Source organism: Vombatus ursinus, unplaced genomic scaffold (assembly GCF_900497805.2).
Source record: "Vombatus ursinus unplaced genomic scaffold, bare-nosed wombat genome assembly UNPS02014781.1, whole genome shotgun sequence".
In the NCBI taxonomy this organism is placed as follows: Eukaryota; Metazoa; Chordata; class Mammalia; order Diprotodontia; family Vombatidae; genus Vombatus; species Vombatus ursinus.
This window is the reverse complement of record NW_020954559.1, coordinates 40413544-40432461: the sequence shown is the minus strand read 5'-3', so window position 1 is coordinate 40432461 and position 18918 is coordinate 40413544. Positions and strand designations below refer to the sequence as shown.

General features: G+C 34.9%; 1 protein-coding gene across 1 annotated transcript in view; it reads right to left on the bottom strand.

Annotated features, from left to right (window-relative positions):
- Positions 1 to 4880: 4880 nt before the first annotated feature.
- LOC114046231 (cell division cycle protein 16 homolog) overlaps positions 4881 to 18918 on the bottom strand; it is a 52062-nt gene continuing 38024 nt past the window's right edge. The window contains exons 13-15 of the mRNA XM_027866474.1: positions 16941 to 17076; positions 15729 to 15819; positions 4881 to 6794 (exon numbers count right to left, since the gene is read on the bottom strand). Of these exons, the coding sequence (XP_027722275.1) occupies positions 6526 to 6794; positions 15729 to 15819; positions 16941 to 17076 (496 nt within the window). The 3' untranslated portion in view covers positions 4881 to 6525. The remainder of the gene's footprint in view (positions 6795 to 15728; positions 15820 to 16940; positions 17077 to 18918) is intronic.

Sequence of the window (18918 nt, the reverse complement as noted above, 5' to 3'; positions counted from 1 at the left end):
CTTAAAGCTCAATTAAGACAGAAGGCCTTTCTTGGTGCTGGTACCTTAACCTTAAAATTAATCTGTATTTCCTTTGCACATACTTCTCTATATATACACATGTTGTTTCCTCTAACTTAATTTAAACTCCTTGAGGTCAGGTAATGCTTTTGTCTTTATTTCTAGAAACCAAGTACAGTGCTTAGCATATATTAAGTGCTTATTGATGTTGTCAAACCAGCTATTCTTAAGCCTAGTTTACACCTTTCTCTACTCTCTTCTCTGTAAGTTACATTTAATCTGTCAGTTTTCATACAAATCCAGTAAAGGAATGAGAAAATTTTGTTTTTGCTTCTTGACAAGGAACTTTTGATCCTCAAAGTCCTGTCAGATAATGTGGTGGAGAAATCACAATGGCTGGGAAGGCAAAAGAATTAATTTTATCTTCATAATCTCAATTCCCAACAAACATAAGAGCCTGGTTATGGCAACTCATGTTTGTGCTGTGATTCATGGCTTATAAAGTGCTTTCCCAAAACCCTTTATGATGAGTTGTCATCATCCCCATTTTACAATGGAGTACTTGTGGAGGTTAAGTGATTATTCGAATGTCATAGAAGAGGTTTCAGCTCAGGTCTTTAAACTTTGTCCAGTGCCTTTTCTTCTCCATTTACCACATTGCCTTTTACTGCTATTTTTTTTTCTATTAATGGTGTTAAATGAAACAATTTACTCTTTTAAGACCTCACAGACCAAACTCTTCTTCCCTAATCTTAAAATATGATTTGAATATGCCTGTGATATCATCATTTCTTTCCATTTAAAATCTATTTTAATGAATTATTTTTATTTTATTTTTTTAGGCAGTTGGGGTTAAGTGACTTGCCCAGGGTCACACAGCTAGTAAGTGTCAAGTGTTTGGTCTGAGGCCGGATTTGAACTCAGGTCCTCCTGACTTCAGGGCCGGGGCTCTACCCACTGTGCCACCTAGCTGCCCTTAATGAATTATTTTTAAAAGAGGCAATTAAGGAACACCTGCATTAATCTTCCTTAATGAAAAGAGCCTAAAGGAGGAAAGGTGACCTTTTTCAGAAATTAAATTGGTTCTGTCAGATGTTTCTTGATATTGACATCTTAAAGTTTCCATGACCAAAACAAAGTTATATTAACTCCTGACCAAGTGTCAACTGTAGATGTGGATGACTTCATCTTGGGATGCATTGTACCCCAGTCTTTAATTTCTGTCCAAGGAAGTTCTCAAGAAAGAAATGCTTATCCAAAGAAAAGCTCTTGCTTTCTACCAGACATATAACTGGCAGATGTTATCCATTTCAACAGCAACAGCTTCTGTGACCATAAAAATTTTCCTCTATTTTTTTCTTAAGAAAATTAGGCAGTTGCTCTAATTTTTAACATTCTTTTAGGATAAATTTCTAGCAAAAATATGCATCTATCTGAACTGTTAGGAAAATAAGCAACTATGGAAATAAAAATTAATGAAATTAGAAATTACCCTGTTTGCTTTTCTTAATTATTCACTTACTATCTGAAATTATAAGCATTGACATTAATTGTTAATTGATAAGAAATATAACAAGCTTGAACCAACTTCTGGAAACTTTTTGTCCCCTTAAGGCAGCACTTCATTTGGTCAGGTGGTCATTCATCTAGGAACCTCAACTATCCAAAATACAGCCAAGAATAATAGCCAACACAAAAGTTATAAAGCCCGCATACATTAACATTTATGTACATTACTCATCAGTAAGGAGCTTTCACTACAAGCTCATTTATAAATCTTGCTTTAGAAACAATGCTAACAAGCAGCTTCCCCCAACTATCTATTCCCTGACAACTCCATCCCCCTTCTCCACCCCACCTCCCCACCTAGTTTTATCATCTTTAAAAAGAGGTAAGTTGAATTAGATGACTTCTAAAGTCCCTTCTATGATCCCAGATTTGATTATATGATTACTCTACAACTGCTTATAAGGGGCTAGGCCAGAGACCTGGAGGCAAGCAAAATAACAAGAAACAACAGCCTGAGGACAAGGAAGGGTAGAAACAAAATCTTTAAAAAAAAAAACCCGTGACAGACTAGGACCATAGGAAGAGAGTAAAATGGCTCTAAACACTATAAATGCCCATAAAAGCACTACTCTATGTTTATGATGATGGCCCTAGTTATTAAAGAAAAGGTTTAATAATGTTCCATTCATTAAGCTAGCTAAAAAGAACATAATACATTTTAGAAAGACTCCTTCACTTCCATCTATGTAAGTGCTAGGTATCACCATCATCATCTATTAAAATTCTTTTCTTCATTCTAGGCTTAGCTCAAGGTGCCACTTTTGCCATGAAACCTTCACTGATTCCTCTCCCAAAGTTGAAATTAACCTGAGCCTCCTTGAATTTCCCTGGGAACACTCTGTACTTTTTCTTTGCCCCATTAAGCTCTACCTTAGATCATACTTATATTGCAACCCCCATGCTTACCCTATTAAACCATAATAACCTCAGTGGAAGCAGGGATTATGTAGTTTTCCATTTTTATATCTCAGCCACTAGCACCATGCCGTACACATAGCAGATACTAATGTATTGAGCAGATTTTTTGGTTGAAAATAGTTAAAATTTAAAAAAAAGTTTTAGCATTTAAAGGGGTAAGCTTCTTTTATTTGCAGAATTTATTTTTGTGGAACATCTTATTACCTGATGACCTTTTTCTACCAAAAAGTGGAGTGCAGCTCCTTTTTTTAGGGTTGGTAAAGAGCTGGAAAATACAGAATTTATTTTACATGAGCAACACATTCCCCTTTTTTTCTATTAAATTACTGGTTTTTAATCTGGTAGACTGCAGTTGTTTCAATTTAAGTCCTGGGTATATGGAAATTAGGTTTTTGTTTTTAGATTTTTTTGGTACACAAAGAGGAAAATTCCCAGAACTATTCAAGTTTAGCATTGCCAGTTTTGGAAATCAAAACAATGACTTGGCAATTCCTTAAATTAGAAAAAAAAATCATTCACAAAACTTTGATGGGATTTATACCAAAGAATTCAAATTAATTCAACAAATACTAAGGATATAATATGTACAAGGTATACATACTGAATGAAGCTTTTGTGGACTTAGGGATTTTTTGGTGTTATCACAGATAGGTCCTCTAGTATCATATTTATTTCTAGATATATGAAGAAAGGTAGTACGGATTAAAAAAAGAAAACAGTAGACAGTGTTGCACATTCAACAATAATGTTTAGAGTTCTATTCTAGAGCTTCATTGTTATACAAAGGTGACCTTGAGCTCTCAAAGGATATACCAGTAGACTAACTCTGCAAAGGCCTACCAAGCCAGAAAGACTTCAAGACCTTGATTAGCCAAGAACTATTACTTGAGGACCAAACCATGAGGTTGCTTGAAAGTGAAAGTAGGGCTATAATGGAACCTCACTGACTAGATGGGCATCATAGGATGTTACACAGATGATGATTATTTTTGGCCATAGCACTTCATAACACCTACTAAGATATGATCTAAGATAGGGAGTGTACGCACTGGTGAAATCACAAAAATATTACAATAAGGGATATTGGTACATTTTTAGAGCATCAAAATGTATAGCTTTGAGTGAAGATATTAACTTGGAATATCTATGTAATCTAGCAATCATATTAATAGGCTATTATTCTCCCTGACTTAAAATCAAATGTCCACCATTGGTAAACTTTAATGCATATAGTCTAACAAATGCACAAAACTATGTTCTTTATATGACATAGTTTAATAATTCAGAAACAAATCTGTGTAGATGTATGGGATATTAATGGGAAAATGCAAGCCCTAACTTTTTGGGGGATGGAAGGGGATGGTTCAGTTCTGTGATTTCATTGGTGTGAAAAACATCTAGTTTGGAAATTCCCTCCACTGATACAGCTTGACAACTCCTGTGTAATTAATTTATGGCCTGTTGAGTGTGGGTTCTTAACTTTTTTGTGTTATGGACTCCTTTAGCAGTTTGGTGAAGTCCATGGATCCTTTTTCAGAAAAATGTTTTTAAATAACTGAAAGAAATGCTGTTCTTCATTTTAAGTTAGGGAAAATAAGTAATTTTTTTCCTCTATCCAAGTTCATGGACCCTCTGAAATCTATCCACAGGTCTGAATCCTTAACCTAAAGTCCACAGTTAAGAACTCCTGCTTTAGAGAGTTGTTGATGGCCCTGAGAAATTAAACAGTTTGCCTCAGTTCACATGTCAGAAGTACTTGAAACCAAAATGTCCCAACTCTACCTACTGTAGTCTATCTATTCTACTATACCACCTCTGAATTTTTTTAAAAAGAAATTTAAATTTTCTGATGAAAAATTTACTTATTTTGAAATGAGTGGGAGTTTCAAACTAAGCCAGTGAAAACATATCTCTTTAAAGTAAAAGTAAATTTGGAAGGGAATTCTTTTGGAGATGTTAATCTAGATCAGAGAAAGAAGCTGTGCAATCAGTATATCTTTTAAAAAATCTTACAAATTCTGAAAATTAGCTGAGGACATTTAACCAAAATAAAATTTGCTGAATAGAACTGGAAAAAAAAGGACGGTAATTTTAAAATCTTCTAAAATAAGTGATGTTGGTAATTCTTAAACTATAAGTTACAGATAAGTTAGTTGCCAAGGGAAAATAGTAGAGGGAAGCTCCACACTGGAAGTTCTTATGTTAGTTTGTTAGTGTGGTTATTACACTAGTGAAATCATTCTAGACTACACATCCTTTACCCTTCCCTTCTCAGGCCTCTCCCCACCTTCCCACCCCCCAACAAACCACACACCCACACACCCACCCACCCTCATCTTTATAAATATTAAGAACAAGAGCTATTTCCTTAAAGGAAGTTTTTGCAAAAGCAAAGCAGAGAAGCTTTGTAAGGGTCAAGTCAAACTCAAAGAATATGGTACCACTTTTGGGGCTTCAAAATCCAGCCAGGCGACAACATTACTATTACCCTTCTGTACGTAGTTCTTTATGTCCCTTCTAACAAGTTCTAGCTCACCAACTGTCATTTTACAAGATTTCTCAAAACTATTCTTGGTTCTGTAGGGTCATGGGATCACAGATTTAGATTTGGAAGGGAGCCTAGGCCATCCAAGTCTAATCACCTCATTTTAAATTTGAGGATACTTGAGGCCCAAAGATGTTAAATCATTTGTCCAAGATAACACAGGTGGCAGGTGGCTGAAACGGGGAGAGAATTTGAATAGATGTGGTGGTAGCCAAAACAGCTGTCTCAATGTAGTATACTAACATTCATTATAAGCTTACAGGTTATTACAGTGTAGAAATTAAAAAAAAAAAACTGGCAGTGGACTTAGAAATACCATCAAGCAGGCAATATATCTGTGTCTATAATCTTTTCATAAGTGGAAATGGACATGACTAAGTTTAAAAAAAAATCAAACCCATCCCAGAGTCAAAAAGGAACAAGGGAAATAAAAAATACTTGCTAAATATACACAATGGTATTTGAACTACTGAAGGGGTAATATGTAAAGTTTAACATTTGAAGCACTGCAGTCTCTTTTTGGTTCCCTGACAAAACAAATTACAAATCTTTTCAGTGAGTTCACAGTAGAGTGATTCTTGCTAATTAAAGTGACTAAACTACAAAATAAAAAAAAGATCACAGTTTCAGTTTCAAAATAAGTCATACTATACATTTTAACTCAATATAGTATTAGGAGACTTCTTTTTGCTATATACCAGGAGAAAGCTTCTCTATACTTTATAAATCAGTTTCAGATAATATAATTAGATGTCATCTGTTCATAACATTAAAATTATGTACCATTAAAAATAATTGCCAGATCCTCTTTCACACAATCTTAAAATTACATAAGTACTAAAGATGCTAAAATTAATTGCCCAAAATAGAACAAGAGAACCTAACATTTAACACAGTTTAAAAACTTGGTCATCAGTTTAATATACAAAAATGAGATGAAATCAAACACATGCCTCCCATATACTAAAACACAGAAGTTAAAAAGATCAATGGATTACTTCGAAGTTATTTATTTTAAAGAACAAAATGCTAATTTTACACTAAGATTCCCTATAATTCTTTTGGCTTTTTTTAAAATGACAAAATGTGCTTCACTGATAGGCTATAAGTCTGGTAGCCTTAATACTATAATAACCTTTAGCTGTTTTAAATTAATTTTGATATGTACTGTAAACAATTTCATATTAATTTCTTAGTATTTATCACAGTTTTAATAGCAGTCAAAGGGTCTCATTACAGTTTAAAAAACATAAGATGGTTTACCTTCTTTATTCCATAATGTGTAACTTTTTTTAGAATCAGTAAAATTGGAAAACCATCTGTTGTGAAGGTGTGCTATCCAGTCTTTTAAGGCAGGCATAAGTTCTCCGCTGCTAGATGTAGAGATGTAGTTTGGATTCATATAAAAAAATAGCAAATTCTTCAAACATGACAAGGATGTGACAAAATACTAACATATCAGGACAAAATGAAATTTTGACCAAGGCTCTGAATCATGTACTATGGTCTGACATGGATGTTTCTAACATCATGTCACTTTCATTCATTTCAATTTCAAAGGTTTCTTCCAATGGAGGCCTAGAATCTGTGTTCTTCCTTGAATGATGTGACGTTTCTAATGGTATAAGCCCAGTTTCTTCCAGAGTCTGTCTTTCTATATCAAATTCCCTGAAATCCCATGGAGGTGAAATGATGTTTTTCAGTGTCTTCATTGTATGTACATCAAAGTCATAACACCTCAATTTGTCTTTTATCTCTGTACCTAAAAAACAAAGAAAAAATTCAAGTGATTATTACCACAATGTCTAGATCTTTCATTTGTAGGGACAGAAGACTGGGCTTATGATTTCATTAGGGCTGGGAACTCCTGGATAAAAAAACTTCCTCTAATAATGCACATTGGCACCTACTCTGCAACTTCTAGTCTTAGAGAGCTGCTTAAAGCACATGTGTCAAATTTTGCAGCCCACAAAATTCCTGGGTGCAGTCTGAACCAGATTATAACTGGGAAAAAAAAATGTAACTGGGAAATGTATAATAAACTAAAAATATAATAAAATATAGATAATGCTAATCTGTGGTTTTCTAAGTTAGTATACAGCCCACCGGGATCCACTTTTATTTGAGTTTGACACTACTGGTTTAGAACACTAAGGGGTTAGGTGATTTTCAAGAGTCACGCAGTCATTATGTGTCAGTGGTGAGACCTGAACCCAGGTCTTCCTAACTTCAAGGCTGGTGCTATTTAAAATAAGAAGAAATGGGAGAGATTCCTGTCTCCAACATCAAAAGCAGAGGAAAAGATCCCAAGTATACAGAAATATTTATAGCAATTCTTTTTGTGACAGCAGAGAAGTGAAAGCAAAGTAAATCTCCACTGATTGGGTAATAAGCTAATTGTACTTGTAAAATACAATATTATTGTTCCACATGAAGTAATGAATAAGAATCTGGAAAAACTTGAGATGATCTGTATGAATGAAGAACAAAGTAAACAGAACCAAAACAATATGTACAATGACCAACTAGAAGGAGAAGAATACAGAAAGAACTCTGATCAATGCAATGAACAATCTTATTTTGGAAGAAAGATAATAAAGCGTGTCTCCCTCCTTTTGGCAGAGAGGTAGAAGACTGCAGGAATAGAGCAAAACACACACTTTTATGTTTTGTTTTTTGCTTTTTGAGGAGGAAATCGGGGTTAAGTGACGTGCCCAGGGTCACACAGCTAGTAAGTGTCAAGTATCTGAGGCTACATTTGAACTCAGGTCGTCCTGACTCTAAGGTCAGAGCTCTATCCACTGCGCCACCTACCTGCCCCTCAAAACATATACTTTTAGACATGGCCAATCTGTTGATTTGTTTAGATTAATAATTTTTTTTTTATTATTATAAGGAAGAATTTTAACTGGGAAGGAGGAAAATCACTGAGAAGTGATAGAAATGCTAAAAAAAAACTTTTTTAAAAACAGATGCCATTTACAATAATGACAAAATACATATCAAATATCTAAGTATTAATCTATCAAGACTTACACAAGAACTTTAGAAGGAAAATTATAAAACAACTGTACAGAAATAAAGAATTAAATAACTGCAGAGGCATTAAAAATGTACATGGCTAAATGGAGTCAACAAAGTAAACATAGCCATCATAGTTAAATTAATTTATAGCTTTAAAGTAATACCAATTAAAATCCCAATGGGCTACACATCTTAGAATCAGATAAAACAACAATTAAATACATAGAACAGACTATCAAAAATACTGAGTGAAATTGTTAAAAAAAAAAAAAAGGAAAAGAAAAAAAATTGTCCAGATGACCAGATCTCAAATTATATATCTGTAAAGACTAAAATTGTCATGTATTAGATAAAAGAAATAAGCTTAATGGAACAAAATAATTCAGCACTAGAACCAAAGATACACAGTAGACTAGTGTTGGATAAATGTAAAACTAAAAAAATAGAGGATGAATTAATTAATAACAAAAGTCATGGGAAAAACTGATGAAAAACTATGATGAAACTATGATTTTAAAAAATGGGACTGGAGCCATGTCTCACATTAACAAATTCCACATACAGGACTGATTTATATAAGATGTTCCAAGAAGTCTTAGTGCAATTTAAGCATTAGTAGCTTAAGAAAACATACGGTATTCCATTATCTTCTCGTTTTTTTCCATATCTATTAAAATTGTCTGGCGTTGGAAAATTCTGAACTGTTCAGCAAATGTAAGAAATTAGAAATAGATACAGTGGATAGAGCACTGGCCCTGAAGTCAGGAGGGCCTGAGTTCAAATCCGGACTCAGACCAAACACTTGACACTTACTAGCTGTGTGACCCTGGGCAAGTCACTTAACCCCAATTGCCTAAAAGAAAAAAAAATAGATAAACTTGATTACATAAAAATAGCTTTTATTCAAGTAATGCATCCAAAAAAAAAGAAAAGGAAAGAAAGAAAGAAAAAGATTGAGGGAAAATACTTGTTTGTTTTTGGGAGGCAATTAGGGTTAAGTGACTTGCCCAGGGTCACACTGCTAGTAAGTGTCAAGTATCTGAGGCTACATTTGAACTCAGGTCCTCCTGACTCCAGTGCTGGTGCTCTATCTACTGCGCCACCTAGCTACCATGAGGGAAAATATTTGTGATAAATACTTCTGGTTAAAATTTTATATTCAAAATCTATTTGTAACTGACAGACTCAAAAGTAATCTTTATTCCCCTCCAATATTTGGTCAAAGGATACGAACAAGTAGTTTTTAAAAGAACACAAATTATCAATTATCATAAGAGGAAGTATTCAAGCTTTTTAATAATTAGAGCAATGCCAACCATTAAGTTGGCAAAAATAATTTAAAATGGCAATTCAGTGTTGGTGGACTTGTGAAAAGACAGCTGCAGTACTGAATTACCCTGCTTACAGAGCTGTGAAATGGCACAATTTTGGAAAACAATATGGAATGATCATAAATAATAAGAGTTATAAAACTTTTATCTTTGAGACAATGATTCCAGTTCTTAGGTTTGGATTCGTGAATCTCAGCTCTGCTGGTCACTACCTGTCTGAATTCTGACAAGGCTTTTAACTTTTCTACAGATGAGGAAACCTGAGAACCAAAGTGGGTTAGGTGGTTTTCCTAAAATTAACAGAATCACCTAATCACCTCTGCCGTCCCTCCTAGCTCTAGAACTACGATTCTGTGATTCCCCTGGAAATCAGGAACTCATCTGTGGCTCTGAGCCTCTGAGAGCTGCCTGGGTTCTGAGACGTTCAGCGATTTGCCCAAAAGACTACACACTACTCCCCACTGCTTCTCAGTGACTCCGTTATTGGGAAAGGACACTACTGAAAATGAAAAAGAGATGCTTGTACAAAAATATTTTTAGACAGTTATTACTTTTAATAGAAAACACTATAAACAACCCAAGTACCCAAAAACTGGAAAGTGGTTGAACAAATTATGGTACATAAACCTAAAAGGGGATTTACTGTCTCATAAAATGACAATTATTAAGAAATTAACTTGTATTTATTTTGTATATACAGAGTATCCCAAAAGGCTCATTACAGTTTAAAGCTTTAATAGCTTTTTATATTTACTTATATCAATATAGATAGTTCCTCTAATAGAATGTAAACTCCTTGAGGGAGGTGTTTTTTTTTTTAAACTTTTTTGGAAATGTCTGACTTTGTGTCCTTAGCAAATAAATGCTTGACTGATTTGTTCTGTAAAAATATAACTGTTCTATAAAATTCTATTTATGTACTTGTTAAATTGTAAATAACAGAAATTTATGATTTCACGTACAATGTTTTTATTTGTATATCTGAAGGTCTCTTTGTTGGTGATTTCCAAGTTTATAAAAAAGAATATCTTTATAAAAATGATGCATAAAAGGGAAGGAATAATAAAATGGAACAAGGTTATCAAAATGATAGGAAGGGATAGGATAAAAAAGCACAGAATGAGAGGTTGGTTTAGAAAGTAGACCACATATAATCTGCTTTCTGAAGAGTTTAATAATTTCAACAACCATTTATTGAACACATCTTATATGCATAGCACTAGACCTAGAGTCAGGAAGACTCGAGTTCAAATTTGGCATCAGATACCATTAGCTGTGTAACTATTGTCAAATCATTTAATCTACATCCACCTGAGTATTTTTATCTGTAAAATGGGGATCATAATAGCCCCTGCCCCAGGATCGTTGAGAGCATAAAATGAGATATTTTAAAAGTACTTTGCAAACCTTAAAGTGCCTCAGAAATATTAGTTGTTGTTATTATTATTAATAATACTAATACCATTAAGCAGTCAAAAGAATTGTAAAACATGATCCCTGAACTGAAGGTGCTATGATCTAACGGGGGTAGGGAAGACAAAACTACAGACATACGAAACAACTACAAAACATTTCAGTAAATATAAACTGGAGCATCTTTATAACACTGGCTTTAGATCTATGCCATGAGACCAATTTATAGGTGAGATTATAAAGTGACTTTTCAAACACTTTAGTAGTTCAGCAATTCAACTTTGATTGTAAGATGATGAAATCTACTCTATGGCATTACGTGGAAATTCCAAAGTCTCACACAGTCACATAATCTCAAAGGTAGAAGAGACCTCAGAAGCCATCTAATCTAATCCGTATCTGAACAAGCATCTATCCTACCCAAGTGTTCACCAAGACTTGCGGTGAATGTAAAAATACTACCTGCTGAAGCAGACTATTTCATTATCTGATAGCTCTAATTGTTAGGAAGTTTTTCACTATAGCAAATCTAAATTTGCCCCTCTGCAAAAGGTGAATACAACTTTCAACATGTTTTCTTCTCATTCCTTTCCTCCTCTAACTCCTTCTGTCTGGCTAAACAGCCTCAGTGTTAGGTGACTGGCTTTTCTTCATGAAGTTTAAGACTGAATATGTTTTTCCTGGCTGACATATTATATTGATTCATCTTGACTAAAACCCCTAGATTTTTTTCAGATTGCTATCTAGTCAGAATTCCTCCATTTTATACCAACAAAGCGGAAATTTAAAACTCAGATGTTACAACTTTATATTTATCCCTCATATCATGTAACTTTTTAGAATCAGCTCAATGTTCTAGCCTGTTAAAGTTTCAATTCTGACTCTGTTAGCTATTCCTTCTAGCTCTGTGTCATCTGCATTATCTGCTAAGTATATTATCTATTTCTTTACTCAAGTCATTGATAAAAATGTTAAACAGCACAGGGACAAGTACACATTACTGTTTCATCACATTATAACCTGCCTTCCAATCAGACAAAGTCCACCTTCCAAAGTAGACAGTAACTATCAAATAGTACTCTTCAGTTCTATCCATTCAACCAATTTTGAATCCTAACTATTTATTATTTAACCTGCATTTCCACACAATGTAGACTTTGTCAAATGCTTTACCAAAAATCAAGTAAACTACAATATTCTTCTGAACTACCAGTCTAGTAACCCTGTCACAAGGGAAATGAGTTAAGTCTGCAAGACCTGTTCTTCATGAAGCCATGCTGGCTCTCTGAATTCACCACATTCTTTTCTATATGACCAGCCATTCCCTTTAGAATACATTCTAAAATTCTGCTGAGTGATCACCTGCAATTCACATAGTTCACTCTCTTTCCTTTTCTGAAAGCAAGACACTTCCTCTTCTTCAATCCTGCAGAATCTTCTTCTCCACAAGCTTTCAAAGCTCACTCACAGTGGTTCAACAATAACATTTGCCAATTCTATTACCTTTCTTGTGATTATCAACTATTTTTGTTTTCCTGACCCCAGGCATTTTCACTGGTTGTCCCCAAGGCCTGAAATTCTCTCCTTTCTCACCTCCATCTCCTGGCTTCCTTCAAGTCTCAGCTAAAGCTTCATCTTCTGCAAAATGCCTTTTCCAATCCTTAATCTTAGGGTCTTCCCTCTAAGACACCCCCAAGTTATTCTGTATGCATTTTGTTTGTATACAGGTTTTGCATACTGTCTGTCCCATTAGATTCTGAACTCCTTGAGAGCAAGGACTGGCTTTTGCCTTTCTTTATGGCTCTGCTATTTAGAACTCAGCCTGGCATAGAGAAGGTGCAGAATAAATGTTGGTTGACAGAAGAAAAATAAGAAAAATAAAATATAAGTAACTGGGCCTTCTTTGTTATTATGAACATCCCATCTGCTCAGAATGAACCTTTTATCCTTTCTTTGAACCTGGTTTTAAAAAGGCCCTTTTTTGGTTGTCCTGTTAAACGTACATATACACACGCACACACATATCCCCTTTTTTTTGTTGCCCTTAGATGTCATCTGAAATGCCATGCTTTTGTATTCAACCTCTATTATCTGCCCTTGCATCCATCTTCCATCTTTTATAAAATCCAAGTTGGTTGGTAAGCTCCCTGTAAATTAACACTGGTTTCTTTATATAACTGAACCTTTTCCTTCTCTTTATAATTGTATCTTTATCAATTTCAATGGTAAGATTTGGCAACAGATTAAATAGATGGGGTTTAGAGTGAGGAGTCCAAGATGACACTGAGGTTGTGAATCTAGATGACTGGAAGGATGGAGGTGCCCCCAACAGCAATTAGGGAGTTAATAAGAGGATAAGGTTTGGGACAAATAATGAGTCTTGTCTTGGAAATGTTGAGTTTGAAATTCATACAAGATATATGGTTTGAGATGTCTAATGAGAAGCTGGAGAGGTGAGACTAGAATTCAGATGAGAGATTAGGGCTAAATATGTAGATCTGGGAATCATCTGCAAAGAAACAATACCTGAATTTATGGAAGCCAAAGACATCAACAAGTAATATTCTGAGAGAAAAAAGAAGAGGGTCCAAGATAGAACCTTTAAGTTGACCCATAGTTATGGGGCATAACAAAGATAAAGATATAGCAAGACACTGATAGGGAATAGTCAGATAGTTAGGATGAGAATTAAGAGACAGAGTTACGAAAACCCAGAGATAATAAAGTATACAGTGAGTGAGTGTCAAATGCTGCAGAAACGTCAAAGAGGATGAGGAGGGTTGAAAAGCTATTTCATTTGGCAATTTAGAGATCAATGATAATTTTGGAAAGAACAGTTTCAGCTGTATTGTGAGGTCAGAAGTCAGATTGCAATATCATTTAGAACAGCGTGAGAAGGAAAGAAATGGAGGAACCATGTACAGATGACTTTTTCATGGAGTTTAGCTGGGAAGATAATGAGATATAAAATGAAAGTTAGTGGAACTGATAGGATCAAGTGAAAAGATTTTTTTTTTTAAAGGACAGGGCATATTTGTATAACAGGGAAGGAGCCCAGATAAGGAGATTAAAGATTAGAGGGGAGGGATGATGATAATGGGGATATTCTTCTGGAAGAGGAAGATGGGGATGAAATCAAGGGTAAAGGAGAGGAACTGGTACAGGCAAGGATAAGGACTACTTCTTTAGGGATTGGAGCAGAAGAGATGATGTGGATGGGGAAAGGGAGAAAGAGAGCATCTATTTTCAAGGATGGTGTCAGTTTTTCAGTGAAGTATGAGGTGAGTTCCTCACCTGAAAGGTATGCCAGAGGAGGCTTGAGGAGAAATGAGAAAATTTGGAACAGCTGCTGTGGTGCACTAGCTAGAGAACTGGTTAGAGAAGTTGGAAAGATTACCTCAACATAGAGAGCACCCAGGTAAGACTGATAATATAATTTTGGAGTGAACCCAATTAACATTTTTGTGGTTCTCCAGTTCCTTTTAAAATGATATGAATGGAAGTGAAAAAAGGATGATGTAATCTATGGCTAAAGTCTGGTGAAACGTGCTTGGCAGTAGGATTCAAGGGCAGAGAACAGAGGGCAGTATGGAGCTGAACTGGTGCACACAGTCAAGACTGAGGAGGAAAGAGTGGAGATAGTGCACGGGGATGAGCTAGGAAAGTAGTAAGGGATAAGCTGACTGGAAGTCTTGGTGGGGGAGGAATAACAGGATTGAGTCATTCGACAAAGGAAAGGCTGAAATGAAAAAAAGATTATCATTACACAAAGGATTTGGGAATTTGTAGAATCAGAGAATTTGAGAATTGGAAAAGACCTCAGCAATCACTGAGCTTCTGCTTGAGAGCACTAAGGAGATGGAGAATCCATCACTTCTCAAGGCAAGCCACTCGATACCATTTTTGTACAGCTCTAATTATTAGCTTTTCCTGTCATCATAACTAAACTGGCTTCTGAACACAGAAGGGGAAGAACGGTGGATACGAAGTTCAAGGGTATGATCATTTTCGTGTATAGCTGAGATGGAATAGAAAAGCAGGTCTGGAGAATTGAGCTGAGGACTTGGGAAGTTAGAGCATTTGTGGTCATATCAATGTGTATGCTGAAGTCCCCTAATATAAAAGCGGAATTGGTATAGTTCTGTACTATAAGTCCACGACAATAATTCTCTTTCTAGTTGTTTAACTTTGATACTAATTTTGAAATATTTTCAAGAGTTAAAGACAAACTATCATGACAGTTCTGCTCATTTTCTACCTCAGTTCATAAATATCTTTACTGAAACCTACACAGTGACTTCATGAGTGACTTTATGTATCAATACCAAAAAAGCATTTTTAGAAATGTTTTAATATTTAATTAGGTGAAACATTACATGAATAAGTATTTGATGACTACTATTTCCTACAGCATCACTGTAGCAAAATAAAAAGGTATTCTGGTGTGTATTAAGAATGCTTAGAAAGAGAAGCTCCCACTGTGATGAAGACATCCCGCATTATGATGAAGACAACCCCTGCCAGGTTTTCTGAACACGATGCCAGTGAAGTACCAGTTCTGGTATGTCTTATATCAAGATGGAAAATCTTTAGGTACAGGCCTGGGGAAGGACTGACTGTATGCATGTTACCAGAAGATAAGCATAAAGTTTAGATATACTCTTTACTAGGTTGTTCTTAAGGTGTTAAATTTTATGGCCACAGCAATTTACGAAGATTACCTAAGTTACAGATAGGTGTTGTGTGATCTGTAGAAAGAGCACCTACTAATAACATTACAGGCCACTGAAGTACTGAATTAAAATGAAAGACTTAGAAAGGGAAAGTAGGTAACAAAAAAAGTGACTATCTACAAGAAGGAAACACTTTACATAGTTAAAAAAAAGGCATTAAGAACTATAAGAAAATAAGAAAAGTTAGCATCTTACCAATATAAGCTTCAGAATCACCAATGTACATTTCAATGCAATGCCCAAGCATGGTAACGGAAAATGTATCATCTCTCCTAAGTCCAAGAGCCTGTCAAAAAAGGGGTCAGAATTTACTATGAGAAAGAGAAATATATTTATGAAATACTTATAAAAGCCTTGTTTTTCTATTTTGTGTAAGTAGTTTCACCTAAGGTAACCTGAACAGAGCAAATGTTCATGAAGAATGGCCAATTAAAGCAATAAGAGCAAATATTATACCAATATCTAAAAATACTAGTTGTTTTCATAAAATCATAAAAATATCTGACAGCAGCACCAAAGGATGTTTTGATTAAGTTTCCTTTTAAGATACCACATGGATACAAATAATATCCACACATTTTATTGGTGAAGTTCATATTTTTCTTCCATGTCATTTTAAATTTCACTGAATTAAATGGAATCAAGTACTGATGGTTGGATGTAAATTTTGTCATTTTGTCATAAATCCTTCTCCTCTGCAAGTTATTAGATATATAGATATGTTAATTCAATTTTCAACCTGGTTTAAATGTTCCAGTAGAGAAAAATGCATTTTTAATACATGCCTGCATTTATTAACTCATTAATATAAAAATTTATGACAAATAGCAAATCAATCAATAATCATCAGTTAAATATGCCTAGTACTATCTCAAATCTCAAACACAGGCTCAAAACTGTTCCTAAGTTTAATGAGTTACACATCCTATAAAATTATTTTCTCTTGCAAAGAAAAGAGTATGGAAGGAATTCTCTACTCTTTTTCTCAATTTGTCCGATGAAATTCAATTCATCCTTCATGGTTAAATTCAAATATTAAACCCCATGAAGGATTCCTTAATTCCCAAACATATCATCCCCCAACTCCACCCAGTCTGATTAAAATTCTTTTTTAGATTTCTAAAAGCACTGTTTACCCCTTCCCTGTACAGTTACCGCAGCCTATTGAGATTACTTTTGTGCAGTCTTATTTCCCCTACCAGACTGTAGGCTACCCAAATGCACAATGCCTTATTCATCTCTATATGCCCCACAACATCTTGTGCATAGAAGGTGCTTAAATATATATTTGTGGAATTAAATTTTGCAACTTTAAAATAGTAAAAAGAAAAAAAAAGAACCTAGCAAAAAGGATTTTTAAAAATTGGGTGTAGTTTAATTTTAATAATGTAAAAATTAAAGATATACCGTGTGAAAATAATCAACTGCACTTTCAAAGTTGCCCATTAGGCTGTGTATATAACCTATGGCAGAATAGGTAGAAGCATTCTGGGGAATCAACACTAAGGCTTGACGATGGTACTCTAGTGCCTCTTCATACTTTCTGTAAAAAATAAAAATAAGTTGATATTGCATACATTTTAAGAAGTCCAAAATCTCAAGTTGTATTTCTATGTTCCAAGAATACAGATTTCCAGAAGAAATGTCACATGGTATCAGTTCACTCAACCTGAACAGTATTTTCTTTGCCATTGCCACCATGGATATTTTATTGAACAGTTTGATTATTTCCTTTAACTACATCATAGGGATATAACCTAAATATATATATATATATCAGTTTATCACCGCTTTCCTCAAAAAATTTGTATTTTTGGCCTGTTCAGCTTGTTAAGATGAGTTTCACATATTTATCACTTACTATATAAAGAAATATTCTTTCATTATCCTAAAACCTTTATAGTATGTTATTTATATCTAGCATTATTTATTATTTGTACTAGCAACATAGTAAAGTGAAAAAAAGGTTTTTGAACCAGAAAGATGTTGGTTCAGCTACTGTTTCTGGCATATGTTGGCTGCCTGACCATGGAAAAACACCAAAAGGTACTGCAACTTTATATTCCAATGTTCTATACTAAAATCTACTAGGGAACAGAATTTTTATTCAATAAAAACCACTAGAAAACTAGCAAAAAAAACCCCACAAGGGTTTAGATCCACAACCCACGCCATCCATAAACCCTTAACTGGATAGCAACAAAGGATTTAAAAAATTATTATTATTATTTTACTTTTTGGTGACGCAATAGTTAAGTGTCAAGTGTTTGAGGTCAGATGTGAACTCAGGTCCTCCTAATTCCAAGGCTGGAGCTCAATCCACTATCATACCTAGCTGCCCCTAGAAATTATTTTTAAAAACTCTAAGAAAAAGGAGTATTATTTGTCTCAATTATGGACAAATAAAATCTCTAATGATAACTCAATTTAAATAATTTAATAAGTTCTTTTTGGCAAAAAAAAATTTTTTTTGCATAACAAAAATCTACAATCTCTAAAATTAAGGAAAGAAAAAACTGAGGAAAAATTGAAATAAACATATCAGATAAACGATCCTTAAGGTAACTAACACATATATCTAAGGCCAATATGACTTTTCCTAATGGAATAATGTTCAAAAGACTCAAAGAGACATTTTATAAAGAAATTAACAGATGAAGATTCGGGGAAGATGGTGGAGTAGGTCAGAAAATTTCACATTCTCAAGATTTTCCTCCACAAAAGAGATAAAATAGCACCTCTGAGCGAACTTAGATCCCTGAAAACAAATAAAAGTAGGGGCAGAAGAGGGATCCTCTTGGGACAATTGGAGAAGATCTGAAGAAAAATTCCAGGACTATTTCCTTCCTGTGAAGAGTAAACACCTCCAGGCTAGGATTGCTTCAACAGCAAGCAGCAAGCCCTGGGGTTAGTTGGTTTGAGAGGTTGCCTTGGCCCCAGCTACAGGAACTTTTACCCCAGGGACAGTGAGGGGAGTTGGGCATCTGTCCTGGAGAAGATTGAGGGAATCTCTGCTGACAGGGAATGCCAGATCCAGCTGTGCTGTGCAGAGCAGCCAAGGCAAGAAGGAACCAGCACATACATCTGTTAAGTGCAGAAGCAGTGGGGCAGGATACCAATGGCTGTGGGCACTTATAGGAGGCTGGAGGTCTTGGTTTGCATTCAAGGTCAGAAGGGAAAACTGAAGAGGATTAGAGGCCAGAGGCACCATCCCCCCAGACCCCAGGCCTAGAGGTGATTATAAAAACTAAACTATTACAAAAAAAAATGCACAGGCAAAGGAGAAAGAATACAACAACAGAGAACTACTATGGGAACAGAGAAGATTGGGTTGCGTCTTTAGAGGAGGATAATGAAGCAAAGAAACCCTCTTCTACCCCAAAGA